The sequence below is a fragment of the Onychostruthus taczanowskii genome, unplaced genomic scaffold (genome assembly GCF_017590055.1).
Source record: "Onychostruthus taczanowskii isolate IOZ18803 unplaced genomic scaffold, ASM1759005v1 scaffold25, whole genome shotgun sequence".
Classification (NCBI taxonomy): Eukaryota; Metazoa; Chordata; class Aves; order Passeriformes; family Passeridae; genus Onychostruthus; species Onychostruthus taczanowskii.
Window position 1 is genome coordinate 5,473,381 of NW_024499796.1, and position 17,682 is coordinate 5,491,062.

The 17,682-nt window shown below is 43.7% G+C and overlaps 3 protein-coding genes across 13 annotated transcripts in view; 2 read left to right on the top strand and 1 right to left on the bottom strand.

Moving 5' to 3' along the window:
• The first annotated feature begins 162 nt into the window (after positions 1 to 162).
• GLE1 (GLE1 RNA export mediator) lies at positions 163 to 8,808 on the top strand. The gene is made up of 16 exons (XM_041406434.1): positions 163 to 346; positions 745 to 966; positions 1,508 to 1,633; positions 1,787 to 1,935; positions 2,255 to 2,315; positions 2,594 to 2,848; positions 3,597 to 3,825; positions 3,944 to 4,059; positions 4,270 to 4,339; positions 4,665 to 4,807; positions 5,611 to 5,801; positions 6,190 to 6,319; positions 6,626 to 6,730; positions 7,685 to 7,767; positions 7,914 to 7,977; positions 8,672 to 8,808. Exons 1-16 carry the CDS (start codon positions 251 to 253, stop codon positions 8,738 to 8,740), a joined length of 2,109 nt encoding a protein of 702 aa, XP_041262368.1. The 5' UTR covers positions 163 to 250; the 3' UTR covers positions 8,741 to 8,808.
• A 329-nt stretch (positions 8,809 to 9,137) lies between these two features.
• LOC121336867 (basic proline-rich protein-like) lies at positions 9,138 to 11,771 on the bottom strand. Its single transcript, XM_041406436.1, has 2 exons — positions 11,131 to 11,771; positions 9,138 to 9,261 (listed from the first exon to the last, which is right to left on the bottom strand). The coding sequence occupies exons 1-2, from the start codon at positions 11,765 to 11,767 to the stop codon at positions 9,224 to 9,226; spliced, it is 675 nt and encodes a 224-aa protein (XP_041262370.1). The 5' UTR covers positions 11,768 to 11,771; the 3' UTR covers positions 9,138 to 9,223.
• SPTAN1 (spectrin alpha, non-erythrocytic 1) overlaps positions 11,308 to 17,682 on the top strand; it is a 45,920-nt gene continuing 39,545 nt past the window's right edge. For 10 of the 11 annotated variants that reach the window (XM_041406422.1, XM_041406426.1, XM_041406423.1 and 7 more), the window contains exons 1-2: positions 11,364 to 11,427; positions 14,547 to 14,597. In XM_041406422.1, the coding sequence (XP_041262356.1) occupies positions 14,565 to 14,597 (33 nt within the window). In that variant the 5' untranslated portion in view covers positions 11,364 to 11,427; positions 14,547 to 14,564. Of the gene's footprint in view, positions 11,428 to 14,546; positions 14,598 to 17,682 lie in introns of all 11 variants that reach the window. The other variant, XM_041406424.1, reaches the window with a different exon arrangement.

Consider the following 17,682-nt stretch of genomic DNA (forward strand, 5'->3'; position numbering starts at 1 on the left):
AGAACACACAGAAAAAGTGGGAAATCGGTGAACCTGCGGCTGTTTCCCGGCCGCGTCCTTAGCGCCCCGCTGCCGGGGGCGGGACTCGAACCCGCGGCGTCGGGCCGGGCCCCGCCTCTCCGCCAGGGGGCGGCCACAGCCCTCCCGCCGGCACGAGGCGGATGCGGTCATCGCGGCCCGGAAGGGGCCGGCCCGGCCGTGAGGGACGCCGGGGGCCGTGAGGGAGCCCCTGGGCCAGTGCGGGGTCGTCATGGAGTCGTGGCAGCTGCGTTTCGACACTCTGGAGGCCCTGCGCCTCTCCAGCAAGGGCCGGCTGAGCTACTGCAGCCACTGGCAGGAGGATGAGGTGAGGGCGCGCCCCGGGAGTCGGCCCTGCCCGCTGGGAAACACCGACCGCTCATCCCGGTGACACTCAGGGCTTGAAATACTCCCGAAGCGGGTCCAGGCTCGGGAGCGGGGGGTGAGGGAGCGGGGCTGGTCCGAGGGGGTTCAAATACCCCCAGAGCGGGTCCAGGCTCGGGAGCGGGGGGTGAGGGAGCGGGGCTGGTCCGAGGGGGTTCAAATGTCCTGCGAAGGTGGGATAGTCCGGAAAAAGTGTTGGAAAGACAGCAGAAAAAAGGGTTAAATGGGATACTGAGCTGCGATGATAAAGCAGCTACTAACTGTGCAGATGTGTTCATGGTGGGGTAAAGTTGTACTGAAATTAAGGCTGTGCCGCGTTCACGGAGGACGTTTTCTCTCAAGGCTGCCTTGGAAGGATGTGTGGCACCCGTTGAGCTCTCCCCTTACTGCGGCTGGGTGCTGGACAGCCTTAGTGGGCAATTAGCACAGGAAATCGCACCCTCCGGGACTTCAACGCCCAAACAATCCACTCCACTCCCAAAACGGGCATCTGCGGAGAAGGTCCCGCCTGGAAGCCACCAGAGCTCTTCACCACCTTCATCTACGGAGCCCAGTGAGACCAAGGTAGCTCTCTGATTATAATCCATATGCTTATGGAGCAGCTGTGAGGGAAAAAAAAATCCTAACTTGCTGTCATAAATTGTTAGATCAAGACTGGTTTGTGCTCTGTTAATTTATGGGGAAAACATCTTTAGTTTTATTTTTTTTGTAGTACGAACAGGTGACGATAAAGTTAGTATTAACAAGATTTTCATAGAAAAATGTTTCACAGTAGATCCAAAGCAAACTCAATTTTTCACCATAACTGAGGAAAATAGTTGTAGCTCTGTTGTGTTGTGGATTAGCAGCACAGGATTCATCCATAAGGTCACAGAGGAGGGTCAGAGCTGCTGTAAAACTCCATGAGTAACCACACTGGGTTCTCTGGAGTCTTTTGAGTGACTTACCCTATGGTAAAGTAAAATGGGTTCTGACCCTATTTTACGAGGCAGAAGGGTAGGAAGCTGGGCAAATAATAGTTAGGAGACTTGCTTTATCTGTTTTCCTCCATGAATTGCTGATCCTGTGCTTAGACACTGATTTTGTTTTTATGCTGGCCATACAGGAAAGTGATCATCTTAGTCTCCTGGAAATGAATCAAGAAGTTGTTCCAGCAGTTCTGTCATCTAAAGTTGCAAAAGTCGAAGGCTGCATTCGGATGTACGAAGAGATGCACAGGCTGAAAGCAAAGGTAAGAAAAAATGATTGAGGGGGTGTCAGTGAATCCCAGGAGTCAGAGATAACGGTGCAAGGACAGCAAGTTATAAATGTTGGGCAGTTTGGTTTGTGTTTTCTTCTGTCCACATTGTTCAATGGCTACCTTTGGTGCCCCTCTGTAATGCAGGAGAGGCTGAGGCAGCGGCAGGAGGAGCAGGAGCAGATGGTGAGGGCAGCCTATGCCCAGGCCAGTGAGCAGCTGAAGCGCTTTGATGAACTGAGGGAGCTGAAGCGGCATCAGGAATTCCAAGAGTTGCAAGAAGTAATGGAGAAGAGGTGAGATTACCTCTGGTATCACTAGAATTTTATAGCATTTAATCAAAGTGCAGGTTAATTCCTGTTCCTGACAATTCTATGCTAGTCACTTGGTTGGAAATTTCACCTGCTGTTTGTCTTACATTAACTATCCTGTTAGAGTTTGGCTGTCAGAGTAGATGTCTGGCTGTTGTTGAGGTTTCAGTGGTTAGAAAAAGACAACATTTGTGATAGCTAAAGTTCCTTTAGCTTGTTTTAAGAAAAATTTCCTGTGTGTTGGTTTGTGTTTTGTCTCCTGAATGTCTTGAATACAGTTTTTCTGTCTTTATATGTATTGTAGCTCAAAGGAGGCTCAGGGGCAGCAAGAGAAGTTGAAGGAAGAACACCGACATAGAGCAAAGGTCTGAGACTCGTAAGAATTGTCTTTCATAAAAGACCATGACTTCTGGGTGGGAACTGGAAAGACCAATTGCTTTATTTGTATTTTCACAACACTCTGAAGTGGGCGTGGATTTTCTGGTGCTGTCCTGGGCACCTGCTGCAGTGTGGAAATGCATTAAAGGCACTTCTGTCCTAGGAACAGGAAGGCCCTGTAAAGCTGGAGCCATCAGACCGGGAAGGAACTGTACAACTAGAGTTATTGAGGTATTTTATTACTCTTGTGTCTTTGTCTCCCCAGATATTGAACCTAAAATTGCGTGAGGCAGAGCAGCAGAGGCAGCGCCAGGAAGAGCTGGAACGTTTGCGCAAGGAGGAGGGCCAGGAGAGGCTGCGTCGCCTTTATTCCATCCAGGAGGAACTGCTGCAGCTGAACCAGCAGATTGATCCCAACTACCGGCACAAAGACTTGCCCAGAATCGATCTGTCTGCGTACAGCAATCGTGGCAACCAGATCTGTGGGCTGGTGTCAGGGCTCATCCGCACCACGAGCGAGGTACAGGCTCTGGGGTTGTGAACTTGCGCTGTCGTTCCTTCATAAAGCTCTCTGTAGTTGTCTTCAAAGGCAGCTTGTCATGAGGCCCTTAAATAAGATGTCGCAGCAATGTTTTTAGATATTCATCCTATAAAACACCCAGTTTCAAAGGGGAATTCTTTCCTCTGGCACTTCAGCTGTTCTCTTGAAAATGGCTTATCAAAATGCATGAGAGCTTCTACAGGAGAAAGATTCAAATTAAATTGCTGTAAATTCTTGGTGCTGTATAGTTCCCTCTGTGACAGTGGACTGGTTCATGAATTGTTAAATACTGAACATCTTATGATTCTCCTCTCCTCATGAGCTTTTCTGCAGTAGCTGGCTTTCCTTGACATTTTTTCGTTCTAGGATGGGATACAAGTCTTGAAAGATACAGTGCTAATAAGGCTAATCCTGTGTTCCAGCTTGTCACAGCTGGCTTTCAGCAGAGGGAGCTGTCAAGGCTTTGCACTGGAGTTCACTTGCACTTCTCCAAGTGTATTCTTAATTTTTGTTGTCCAAGACCTTAGGAGATTTAGTCATGGACTTGTATTATTTACAAATATTATGACCAATGTTATGTACAAATAAAGGAGATGGGGTTAAAACACACAGTTATCTCCCAGGTTATCTGAAGGCAAATGCTTCAAAGGCTCCTTGTGCTTGCTGGTGGCCCTCTGACAGTGGAGCCAAAGGTTAATGCTGTGTTACCTCTCATGTTTCTTGGCAGAGAGGGTTCCCAACTCAAGCAGATGTGGCCAGCACTGAACGAGCCCTGCAGGAGATGCGAGGACTGATAGCCAGCATGCAGCAGGAAATCGCTGCAGCTCTAGAAGAAAAGAAGAGGAAAGATGAAGAGGAAAAGAAACAAAAGCAGAAGGAGTTAGAGAAGAAAGAGCAGATGAAGAGTCAGACTCCTGCCTCTGCACAGCAGTCAGGGGAAAAGCAGCAGAAGGAAGGTTGGTTAGGCTTTTTTAAAAATCTTTTTTATTCCTTTGACTTGCATTTTTTAAAGTGAGTTTTCTCACTAGAGGTTTAGGTCTTTCTTACTTATCTTTTTGGTTTTTTTAATAACAGGGCTTCAGGTTAAAACTGAAGAAAGTATCATGCAGTGGTACCAGCAGCTTCAGGATGCTGCCCAGCAATGCATTGCTGCTTTCAGTGAAATTGGAAACTGCAAAGGCAACACTGAGGTATGAACAAATTATTAATACTCTGGAAGAGAGATTATCTTAATTTCTAGGTAAATAGGATAACTTTCATTAAAAAAATTTAAAACTGTATTGTAGCAGCCTCTGTTACCACTCTGCTCCAAACTATTATATATATATATATATATATACACACACATATATGTACTTGTTTGGAAAGGATTTTAAAGTTGTTTGTTTCTTTGTTCTCAGGTGAAGAAGATAAAAACAAACTTGCAGAAAGCAGCTACAATCCCTGTGAGCCAGATCTCTAGCATATCAGGTCAGGAAAACACCAAAAGCTCAATCCCACTGAAATTCCTTTTGTTTTAAAGATTTTATGAGGGCACAGGCATATCAAGTGTTTCTGTAGCAGAAAGCTGACCTGCACACAGCCTGTCTGTGCAGGAGGGTTTGCTTGTGTTTTGAAGGCCTGTTTCTTCCCTCAGAAGCATCTTTCTTCATCAGGATTATGTTTGGTTAATCAGATGGAGCAAAGGTGCCCTTTGGGATGTAGGTTTGGCGTTGATGAGCTTGATGTATTCTGGGTAAGCCTTGTCTGCTGTTCCCTTATCTTGTGTCTCTGTGCATTCCTAATGTATTTGCAGGCTCTAAGCTGAGAGAGGTGTTTGACAAGATCAATAACCTGCTGTCTGGGAAGCCTGTTCAGACTGAAGGGCAGTCCGTGTCGGTGACTCAGCATCCACAGGGGCTGGAGTTTGTTTGCTACAAACTTGCAGAGAAGTTTGTGGTGAGGAAATCTCTTCTTTGGGGTGGCACAGGTGGCCCGTGCTCTTGGACACTGAACTGTCTCTTCAGCGTTGAAGAACAAAATCATTGGGTGTTCAGTTTGCCTGTATGAATGCAGTGAAAGAACTTACTTTCTCTTTCACTTCCAACCCTTATTTTATTTCTTCTGGGAGGAAAAACTCTTTTTAAATTTCAGGCTTACATCTTACATATTTTGAACTAGGTAGGTACAGTGTTGTGGAAAATAGTTTGATAGTTAATTTATGGTGTATCACAAAAATGTATATAGGCTCAAACCTTATATGATGGCAGAACTTGGTGGACACAAAACCCCAACACTAAGGCTCAAGAGGCAGACTTCAGTCCCTGCTTTCTTGTTAACACCTCTCAAGAAATGAAGTTTAAATTGTTTTTTGAAGTTGGCAGTATTTTTCTCTTGTCTTTTATTTTCTAAATTTGGGCGGTTTGAAACTTTTCTCCAAAAATGCAAAAATCAACCCATGGAGTAAAACTGTGACTAATTTGTAAATACTTGAAAGTGATTCTTTGGGTTGAGAATATCTGTGCAGCCTGCACTTTAAGCCTGTGTTTGCTAATCCCATTTTTCTCTCCTGAACCACAGTTTATTGTCATCCTCTGTGGGAGCTGAGGATAGGTGGCTTCATCAGCTTTTCTATCCTTGGTTCATAGCCATGGAAACATTCAGATTCTTTAGTAAAGGCTAACTACAGAAATGAGGAGCGTTTTTTTTTCTGAGAAATTACTTGAAAGAGTGGTGGCTGACTTTCCTTTTCTACCCTCCAGAAACATGGGGAAGGAGAAGTATCTTTTCACCATGAGTCAGCTTTCCCAATTGCTGTGGTGCTCTCAGGAATCTGGGAATTACACCCTCGAGTTGGAGACATCTTTTTAGCTCATCTGCACAAAAAGTGCCCATATTCTGTGCCATTTTACCCTGCTCGGAAAGAAGGGACTTCTGTGGAAGAGTATCAGAGGTAAATTTACTACTGGACTTTTTCTCCATGAACCCTGCAAGGGTGAAGACTATTTTGAGTGAACTCCACTTTCCCCCATTCCTGAGCACGTAGGCATTGAGTCTGGAGGTTCACTCACAAGTGTGTAAAATCCATCTTGTTCCAACCCCCTGTCCTTGAGCATTTTCTTGGATGGGGCAGCCAGAGCTTCTCTGTGACCTGTTCCAGTGCCTCACCAAATGGTGGAACATATGATCCAGAGGGTGATGATCAGCCTTTGCAGTAATTCTTGCATGTTTTTGGAGAATCCCTATTCTCAGTAGAGTTGGCTTCAAGTAAGCTGAGAGCTGCAGGGACTGCAGTGAATGTGTTTTGCTGTACTAAAACTAGAATGTTTTCTCATACTAAGGATGCTTGGATATGAAGTTCATGATTCTAAAGTGGAAGAACAGGATCATTTTCTTAAAAGGATGTCAGGAATGATTCGTCTCTATGCTGCCATCATTCAGCTCCGCTGGCCCTATGGGAACAAACAAGGGGTATGTGTGTAGCTTTATACTTGGAGCCTTGTTACTATCCCAGGAGTCTATTAAATGTATTGGAAGCTTGTTTTGTAATTGAGGTGTGCTGAATTTAAACTAGCTCAGGATATATTTGAAGGAAAATTGCCATAACCATGATGAACAAAGCAATGCTAATTAATGGTGTGAACTTTTACTTCCTTTATGTTTTCACAGTGACCAAGTTTTATAAAGAGAAAAGTCAATCAGAAAACTGTGTGTTTTGATAATTGTGTTTTACAAGTCATAAAGCAAGTGATGAGTAGCTTCTTTGTTGCTTGGTAGGCACATCCTCATGGTCTGAGCTATGGATGGCGCTGGCTTGCACAGATGTTGAATCTGGAGCCACTGGCAGATGTGACAGCTATGCTGCTTCTGGATTTCCTGGAAGTAAGTGGTGTGGATAACTGTTAGTAGTTAAATGTCACCAGTTTATATCCCTTTGGGGTTCTGGAGGGATTGCTGAGGTGAGATTCACAGCAGGCTTTTCTAACTTGTTCTTATTTCTTCAGAAAGGAATGTGAATATATCCACATTCTTGCAAATACAGCTTTGGAGCTGAATGATTTCAAAACTGAAGTTTCTATAAACACAAATTCTCATGTTGTATTTGATTCTGTTTAAGGTTTCTGGTGTTTTAAAAATAGCTGTATGGTCTTACATAAGGTCTGTTCTAAATACCTGGCAGTTCGTACTGTGCAAGGAGGTCCTGTGGCTGCTCCAGCCAAATTAGTTCATAAAACAAGATAGATTTTTCAGGCTGAAAAGGTCAGAGCCTGATGGATATTAATCCTCTCTCCTAAGATAATAGGCCTGTGCTAAATAAGAGCCACAGTTGAAGGCAGAAGTCAGGGGACACAAATATTGTTGAACACAAGCAGCTTCTCTGCTCTCAAATCTTCTGAAGAACTGTAAAAGTACAAATGAGAGAATGGGAATTGAAATACCCCATGGGGGATTCTGTTGGGGTGATGAAGTCAGAGGAACATTTGTTCTGTAAACTGTGTGTAGAAAGCTGATGAATCACTGCTCACAGCAGTAATCACAGTGGGGAAATGACCACAGTGTGCCCCAGTAAATGGTGTTAGGAAACAGAACTATTTTTGGAGGGAGACTGAGGTGAAATGAAGGATGTCAAGATTCATATAACAGGAAAGAAGGTGATTATGGTAGCATAACACTCCAAATAGCATTTGGGGGATTTGCTTGTTTCAGTGTAGGTGTATTTCTTTAAATGTCTTGAATAAAGCATTAAGGCATTGGTGTGGAGCAGGTTCATTGCAGCAGTCATGCAAGTTGAAAACCAACTGTGTAACCTGCACTTCGTGCCTTTCTGTATCACAGGTGTGTGGCAATGCTCTGATGAAGCAGTATGGGATTCAGTTCTGGAAAACAATGTTCTTTATCCAGAAATCCTATATCCCAAGGTATGATAGCTGGGGTTAGGAGTGTTGGTGTTCGCTCTGAAGTGACTCATCCATGTTTTCCAATCCCTGCCATCCACCCCCACACCCACTTGTGAATCAAACCCAACGTTCTAAATAGATTTTGAAAGGTGCTGTTACTTCTGCAGGATTGAAGCTGTGACCAGCTCTGGCCAGATGGGCTGTTTGTCACGTTTGAAGAATTTCGTGCAGGTAAAGCAGTTTGGGGGGGAGGGGGGTTTGTTAATTTAATTTTCAGATGTTTTGAGTTTGGGTTTTGTTTTTCTCATCACTGAATATATGCATCATTTGGATAATGAGGTTGGCACTGCTTGCCACCCACCAGACCTCTCTCTATGATCTAACCCATCTTTTATAAATTTTAAATTACTGAATTACCTTAATGATAGTTATGATATCAAACATCTCGCTGCTTTTTTACCTCACATCTAATTTTTATCAATGAAAATGTATTTTGGTTATAAAGGAAGATCAGTGAGAGGAGATGTACAGGTTGAGGAGGATTCTGCTGAGTCATTTCTGTCATGGCTGTTTCTTATCAGTAGTTACTTGCTTTTAGCACTTGTCCTGATTAAATATATGGGGAAGTGACATTTTGAGCTGCTATCTGTAGTGTTTGTTTAGCATTGCATTCTGCATATTTTTTTTAAAAAGTTTGCAAAACTGTAAATACTCGATTGTTTAAATTGTTCTGTGAATGTTGACTTAGATTATGATATTAAAATATGACAGCTTTGAAGTTAAACTTTCATTTCATAATTAATTCTGGTACATTTTATTAGCAATGCTTTGAATGTATAGTAAGAGTCAAAAGAATTCCTGAGAAGAAATGCCAAATTAAGATGCACATTTATTTATCTTTATTATTTGTCTTTCTCTCCATTAGAAATGTCTACGTGCACAGGAAATTCCATTACCAAAGGGCATTCTGACACCTTCCTTTTGGAGAACATAAATCAGCCTGTATTTCCTTTCCCCTTAATGTTTAATTCAAGAAGATTTATTTGTTAGATTCAAAGCTAATCTCTGCATTAGATCTTTATAAGTTTTTGTATAATAAATTACTGACACTTCAAGTCCTTTCCTTCATATGTTTAATCATGTGGAAGATGCTTTAAATCCATTGTGCTGATGGCTCTGGAGTTAAGGACTCTTGGACTGAGAAATTGCACAGTGCTGTTTGGCCCATGGAAGTGAAAATACCTCACAGCTTTATGAACTCTTAACAGCATAATCCATCTCAAACTTACTGCTAGAACTTTATTTTTGTATTTCTTACATCTTTTATAATTCAGCTGTAATTATGCTGATGGACTTGTTCTCAACATCATCTAAAATCTGTGGTGAGGCTGCTGAAGGTTGAGCAGTGCTGACACTTGTCTCCCTTGGATGTAACTTCACTCCAAAAGGCAGGACTCTGGGTTGAAGGGAGGTAGACTCACTGCTCCAAAAGGTTTGTGGGGGAAAGAAGAACTCCTGTAACAATCAAAATTCTGTGGGTTTTTTTTCTGTTGGAGAAGGGGCAGTCAGGAAAATCCACAGCTCCTGGATGAATAGAGATGGAAAATCTGTTGCATTTACAGTGAGCTGTCCTTGAACTGTTTTGGTGGCCTCCAAGATGAGAAAATTTATTTCTGAGTTCTACAGGGTAGTTGATTATTCTGGCAATATACTGTTGCAAGTGCTATTGAAAATGTTATTTTTACCAGACTGGGGTTTGTTTTTCCTAGAGGCACCAGGGCTTGAAGCTGTAGAACATGGAACTGAGGTTCTCATGTGAGAATATGGATTTGGTTTTCCATATAGTTCTTGAGATTTCTCAGAAAAGGTTGTAACGTGTGCTTTGGAATTCAGGCCTGTAAAACCCTTGTCTTTAAAATGGTTTATACCCAAGTTAAATTTGTATTTGGTTTATGTGTTTTGTAAACTGACTCTGGAATACTTTAGACTACTGTAACTTTGTGATTGTTCTGGGAAATTGGAAATATCCTCCTGGTGTCCGTTTGCCAGATAATTCTGAAGCAATGCAACTTTTATTAGTATACTTGAAAATGTACAAGGTTTTTTGATACTGAGTGGAGATGTTTTAATTTTATATTGCATATTTCATAATTATGGTGGAGATTCACTTTGCCAAGACAGTAATTGGTCCTGTATGTTAGAAACAATTGTCTACCTGTGCCAAACCCAAGGAAGAATTTGATGATGTCCTTGTGAAATACAATATTATTTTTGCTGACAGCTACTTGGGGTTTCTAACATTTGTGGGTTAAATAAAAGTATATATTTTTGTAAAAAAAAAACAAAACAAGATATCCTTTTCTGCCTCAGTAAAGAGAATCCACATACCTACTGTTTTAAAAATACTAGTATGAATGCTAAATGAATAATGTGTGTGCTTCATAAGGATCAATATTTGTTTTCAGATGTAGCTTGAGGTTTTATCTGCTGCTTGAGCTGAGTGTTTGACTTGTTTTTGTCATTTTAGCAGGTTTGGATGTTAGCCAGTTGGTGCTGTTAAGATGCAATGCAAATAAGGTGATATGCTTATATCCCTGGTGGTTTTGCATGTACATTTGTATCAAATGTGACCAAGGAGAGCATGGCAGATGTGGAAATACTGTGCCTTCAGGAGGAGATGCATCAAAGTTGGTGTGAGTCAGACTCCTGCTTGGAGACAGGAGTTCCAGGCAGTCCCAGGGATGCAGTGTCACCATAAGTGCCTGTGCTTCCAGTTAAGTACTTCACTCAAATAAAGTGTTATTAATTCACACAGCCATCAAACCCACTCACCACTTTGAGCCAATAACATTCTTGCTGCCTTCCAGCTCTCTAATCTCTAATTATTTCATTTTTTAGAGTAGAATGTGTCTATTTTGAACATTGATTTAATGCTAAAGGCTCATTTCCCTTTGAATTTATGCATCAGCTTTTCAGAAATAGCTTTCCCTTGACAGGCTCTTGCAGCCTTTTGATGCTGTGTCCTTGCCAGGCTTCTGGGTGACACTGCACAGCACTTCAGCAGCCACTCTTACCTATACATCTGCATATAAATTTTATATATATATATCTGTGTCTGTGTGTTATGTATATAATTACATCTCTATATAATATAAAACTTACAAAGCTGCTGCTTTGACCGTGGCTGGATGCTGCACAAGTGAGCTGTCCCCATCACTGAGCCGTAGAACCTCGACCCTGACTCCGGAGAAGGGGGCAGAGACATTTTAACCGATTCCCCCGGTACTAATGTGATTTTGGGGTGCCCCAGGCCGGTCCCTGCAGGGCACAAACGCCCTCCGCTCGGCTCTTTCCGGAAGCCCTCGGTCCTTTCCGGACCCTCACCCTCGGTTATTTCCGAACACCTCGTTCTCTCCGGAACTGCTCGTCCCTTTCCGGATTCACTCGGTTCTGTCCGGATCTCATCGTTCACCGGCGGAGCTCGGGTGGGCGTGGCCTCTCCGCGCTCGTTTCCCGATTGTTTCCGAAGTTGTTCGTCTCTTTCCGCCCTCCGGGCAGGGCAGCTCTGCGGCGCTGACGTCACCTCCGGCCGGGCTATAAAAGGGCGGGTGCGGGCGGCGCGCGCGGTCCGTGGCGGAGGGCGCGGAGCCGGCGGGAGGTCCCTGCGCACCCACAGAGCCGGTGAGGGGATGGGGCGAAGGGCGGGCGGGGGGCGCCGCGCGGCCTTCACCGCGCCCCGCTCGGGCTCACCCAGCCGGGCACAGGTGTGCGGGTGAGCCGGGGGAGGCTGAGGCCGGCCCTGCCTCCGCGGGCGTCCCGGCCGCCGCTCGCTCTCGCCCTCCGCGGCTCCGCCGGGCCGTTCTTTATCGCGGGGCGCCGCAGAGCCGGGCCCGGGGTCTCCCCGCGGGCCTCGGTCGAGCGGAGCGGAGCGAAGGGCGGGGGCGCGGCGCGAGTGAAGGGCGGGCGGGCAGGGAGCGGCCACAGCCGCCCTGAGCAGCGCGACCCCCGCCTGGAATCCCATTCAGCGGCCCGGGGAGGGACAAACAGGCGGAAAATAACATCCCCGGCGGGTAACAGCCCCCGCCGTGCCCGCCCGGCCCTCCAGGGCTGCCACCCTGCATTTCCCGGGGAGAATTCCCGGGGGATGGAGCCCCCGCCGGGAATCGTTGCACAGCAATGGCTCCCGCGGCTGCCCAGCCCTGTCCAAGGTCAGGAGATGCGGCGAGGAGGAGGAAGGAGCGATGGAGGGGCCGGGGCAGCGGCGGAGCCCGTGCCGCAGGGCCCGGGGGTCTCCGGGCAGGGACGGACACGGGGGCGGCTCGGCAGAGCTGACAAGCAGGGAGGCGTTTCAGCCGAGTCTCCCGACCTCTGTTCCTTTCATATATGTGTTACTTTGTATGTAGGGCAAGGTCTACTGCTTCCTTTGTAAAACAGTCAGGATTTGTCCCTGCCCTGGTTATTTAAAAAAAAAAAAAAACCCAAAAAAAACCCCTAATTTTTTTTTTTTTTTTTTTTTTTTTTACTTTAAAATAAATCCAAATCAAGCGTTTCTCAATTTGTTGCCCACATACACCTTACCTGGTTATAACAATATAAATCTGCATTGCTGGATCATAAATATGTGCCAATAGGGCAACCATTTTCCCTGATACTGAAGGAAAACCAAGCAGTTATCACTGTATATTTTTTTTCAGCAGGTTCATATTGGCTGTTAAGGATTTTTTTGTAGCTGTTTTATCATAAACCAGGTTCGTGTTCCAGTGGAAAATGTACGTGACTCCTGAGCAGTCTTTCATACATATTTAAATACGTTTTGAAGAGCAGTTGTCTGGAGATGGCGAATGAGCATATCAGGGGGAAAAAAATGAAAAAAACAACCAAAAAAAAGCCAACTCAGCCTGAAATGGTTCTGTATCTTTCTGGAAAACAATCCATTTTCTTTTGGCATTTTTGCTTTCAGCAAAGTGCCAGAAGATTCCAGTGACTGTGCTCAGTAGAAGGCCTTAGTCAGGGATTCAGATTTGTTCAACACAAATTTTCAATCCCACTGTGGGATTTTCATGCATTTATATACATCTAGCAGAGAGTTCTTCCTTGAAATCTTCATTTGTCCTTATTTATGGATTGTGCAGAGAAAATAATGGACAAAAGGTTGAAAATGGGTTGCTTTCTGCTGCATTGTGTGCAGGATCTGTAACAGGAATAATGGAATTGTTAAGCTGTGGAAAATACTTGTAATAAGATAACAGGTTACATTGTTCACAAGAAGTAATTTATTTCCATTCTTGTTGAAATAAAAAGCCACAATATCCACATTGGTCAGACTGAAATCAAAATTTTGTTTAAAGAAACAGATTTAGATATAATGCTTATATGAGATCTGTAGTTCAGGAAGTTAAACATAATTGTGGTTGATTTTTTTTTTTAATAACAAAGGTAGCAACAATGACAAAATAATGGTTACATTTACACATTTTAAGCATTTTTTGCACATTTTTCTCCTGCACAGCAGTAGGATAAGAGAGGCCTTAATTCTCTTGGTGGAGGGTGGTACCTCTTGGTGAGAAATGTATATTTCTCAACTATGACATTTACAGCTAACCTTAGTAATTTAGCACAAATAGCTTGGTATCTTCGCTGCCTTTTTTTGGTCCGCGTAATGTATTTATGGGCTTGTGACTGTTTTAATCACAAATACATAAATAAATACAAAATTGCTTTTTGGAGACAATTGATCGCTTCCCCTCTATCGGAGGAAATAATACGAATTCCTCCCTTTTCTCCTCTGCTTGTCAGTGTAGTGTGGGAGTTTGTTTTTTCCATCTGTCCCTGGAGCGAGTGTAGGCAGCAGAAGAATGGGGCGGAGCGGGCTGCGGATGCCGTGGATGGATCCCGGCCCGGGCTGCCGTGGCTCCAGCGGAGGGGAATGTGCCTCTCGTGCTGCAGCTGGGCAGGGGAAGGTGGATGGATCCCGGCCCGGGCAGGGGAAGGTGGATGGATCCCGGCCCGGGCAGGTGAGGGTGGATGGATCCCGGCCCGGGCAGGGGAAGGTGGATGGATCCCGGCCCGGGCAGGGGAGGGTGGATGGATCCCGGCCCGGGCAGGGCAAGGTGGATGGATCCCGGCCCGGGCTGCCGTGGCTCCAGCAGAGGGGAATGTGCCTCTCGTGCTGCAGCTGGGCAGGGGAAGGGACCCGCGCAGCTCCAGCGGCACAAAGGCACCCACACTGCTCCCTGCAGGGATCGCAGCACGTCCCTGGGCTTGGGGAAGGCAAGGAAATTTTTAGCTGAAAATTCAATGGATTGGACGCTCTTGACAGCTGCGTCTCAAAAAATACTTTCTGTCACAACTGCTGCTTGTCCTTTTTTTGTCGTGGCAATTGAAAGTCAACATTTTTGTAGAGATTTACATTCCAAACCTTCTGATTGAATTTGTGTCTTCAGATTAAGCCGTCACACTTGATTATAGTGTGGCAAGAACTATCATTTGCCAAGTCCAGATAACTTGCTTTACTTTCTGTTTTGACCTTCTGGTTACGGTATTTTTTTGGTTTGTTTTGAACTAACTGGAAAGGTTAGTACATACTGAATTAACTTAGTTTTCCTGTTGATATTGTAACCTTTTTTGCATGAGGGGGTCTTGTCATTTTCAACACCTTGGGTAACACTAACACCAAATTATTTTATGTGACAAGGATGCAAAAGGAAAGTGATTAACAGGTACTGTGACAGAAAAATTTCATCCATATCCTTATGCTGGTCATTAGTTGAATGTTATCTTGATTTCCCCCTCCCTTTTAGACTCTACATTCTTCCATCATGTTGTCATCGTTTCGTAAAGTCAAAGTCCAGGTATTTTTCCATAATGCATGAAGTGCCCTTGCCACACTTGCCTGCCTTTATTGCAGTGACCTGTTTGTAACAAAAGCCACTAGTTTGAATTTATTCTCTACAGCAGGTGCTTTATTTGCACTTAGTGTGAGTCTGATCTGCCTTTCCTTTAATACTTTTGAGTTGCCTAATTTCTGTCTGTGATGCATGATGTGTGAACGTTTTGTAGGAGTTACAGTTCAATATAATCAAGTTTTGATACTGATTAATTTTCCAGGAGGTTTTAATTTTAAAATGTATTTGAGCAGAATCTTTTTCTTTATAGCGTCTGCAAATCAACTGTGAAGAGATTTACAGTGCAGAACATTGTGCATTTAAAGTTGGTTTGGTTCCTATTCATCCATTTGCACAAATTTATAATCCTTGAGTTGTTGTGCTTTAACTGTTTCTACACAGTGATGCTTGTGTTTCAGTGGTGATAAAATAAATAGGATGTGATAAAATAAATAGGATGTATTTGGAAATGGTAGTGAGGTAAATGTTTATACTGCAATTAAAAAGATAATGAGAAGATAACAAATGGGATGAAAAATGCTGGGGTTAATTATATAATCTTGCATTACCTGTAAACTCTGCATTTCTGCATTGCAGTCAAGGTAATTTGCTTTCTCAGGAGTCTCAGCAGAGTGCAGTCCTTGCCAGCCCTGGATAGTTTTATCAAAGGTCTATGATGTTAATGCAAAAGCAAATCCACCAAAAAGCCCCCTTCTATGTGAAGACACCAAATTCAGATGGCCAATTCAACTGCTCTTGTTTAAACAGTCGAATTGAGATTTTAAGATTAAATGCCTAAAAATGAGCAGGTCTTTATCTGTCTTCATATTTCAAAAGTGCATAGTTGAGGCTGTGCTCAAACCCTCTTGTCAGCCTAAATCACTAGCTTTGCAACCACTTTGGTTTAAACAATTTTCTTTTTTTTTTATTTTCTTCTAATGCAACATTTTCTGTGTCCCTGCAATATCTGCTTAAATTTTGGGGCTGGTTTGAATTTTACCTGCACTGTGGTTAGTTCTATAGCATCAAACAGCAACTTCAGCACATCTTGATTTTTTTTTTTTTTTTTTTTTTTGGGACAGCACTGCTTTACTGATTTTTCTAGCTTGGAATTTGTGGAGGTTTGCTGTCAGTGACCTTCCTTAATAGTATATTTGGACACAGTGTTGTGCTGCACATAGTCTATCCTCAAAATGTCTTTATTTTGTAAAAGTTAAATTCAGCAAACCAAAAGGCCGGGCATTAATTTTGTCCCAATAGTGTCCCAACCTCTAGGACAGGATCTGGCATCCTTTAGCTCCTTCTCTGTGACACAGCATGCTCAGGCTCCCTTTGCAGGAGCTGTGCACGTTTGCAGAAGGATTCTCTTTGATTTTCCAGCAGTACAAGTACTTATGGACTTCCCCAAGCCAGGCAGTCATGGTGGTTTGTTTCTTCCCTGGTGTTTTGAGGCAGCTGTGAATAGGCAAAATGAAAGCTGGGGGAAATGTGTGTTATTTTTTTTTTCTCTGTCCTTTTGAAGGTTATTTTCACATCCAGTTTTTTTTGCTTAAAGAAGAAAGATCAGCAATCTGTTCCTCAGGAGGGAGTAGCTGATATCAGTTAAATCTTCTTTAGCCAAGATTGACGATGTGTGATGTTGATGAACACTAAAAAAAATACATTGAGCTGTTCATGTGTGCATGCTTGGGAAGGAGGAGTGTTTTGGTAGGGAAGATATTTCTGTTACAGGCCACTGCTGAGGTCATGTATGCTGAATATATGCAACACATCAGGAGTTGTCTTAAGATAAAATTTCTGAAGACCTTGATGTACTGCTATATGATTGTTTTTCAGGCAAAGGAGTTAAAATTTTTTTGAAGCTTCATGTAATTGCTTTTAAAAATACACTAAAATCTTCTGCCTAACACTGAATGTATTTCACATTTGTGCTTTTAAATCCCTGAAAACATGTTTTGGTAAGGGAAATGCTGACGGCTCTGCTGTGTGGCACCGCTGTGATTCCTGTTGAACCCACCTCGATGCCGCGGTTCCCGAACTTGAATGGTGGTGCTGACATCATCGTTGTTGCACTGCAGTGTCTGTAAATACCTGCAGTTGGATATTTTAGTGTGCTATTATGTATCATTTGTATTGAGTGGGAAAAGCATAGATGGAAGGATGAGAGTAAAAAGTTTGTTTTGTTGTTTTGGGTTTTTTCCCTTAATTTTCCTACTTCTTTTTGTTGGCTGTTTCTTTTCCTTTTTAAATAGCTTCACCAAAACAGTCCAGTGTGAAGAAGCATTTCTGATTTTTTTATTTTACTTAAGACATAAGCTGACCTAATGTTAGCCTTACAGCATGAAAGGAGGAATGAAATGTCAGCAGGGCAGTCCAGATCTGCTGTCTGGGCCTGGAGAGTTCCCTCAGCCCCGTCCTTATCGCCCTGCACCGGCTGTGCCGGGCGGGGCCGGGGGTGACACCGGTTATCTGGGGACAGCCTGGCACAGTCACATCCCAGTGCTCTGCACCTTCAAAACACAAAGCACAACTTTCAGTTGGTGACATTCGTGCAGGAAGTGTAGAGGTGTCTCCTGGGTGTCTCCAAAGGGTGTAGGTGAACCAGGAAGTTTTGGGACTGTTCTGGAGGGGTGTTTGTTATTCCAGTGGTGCTGCAGTTGGAGGGGATAACGTGGGAGGGAGGGAGACTGCATTGTTCTGCAGCATCCATGACTTCTGAGTTCTGAGCTCCCTGGTGGCTCTGGCAGCACAGACACTGCTGACGTCGGCTGGGGCTGCAGGAAGAACAGTCCATTATTGCTACACTAAAGCACTTCTTTTACAATTGACTCGCTCCACTGTAGTTACAAAAGGAGCCTTTCTTTTAACCAATTCCAGCAAAAAGAGGAGCCAGATTGCCTGGCTTCTGTGGTGAGAGGCAAAATCAGCTCCCAGGGTAAATTACAGAAGGTCTCCCATTTGATTTTCAACATTGTAACAATGTTTGAAATGATAATTTAAATAATTTAAGTATTTCCCTAAATTAATAGTAATGTAAATAATTAAATAATTT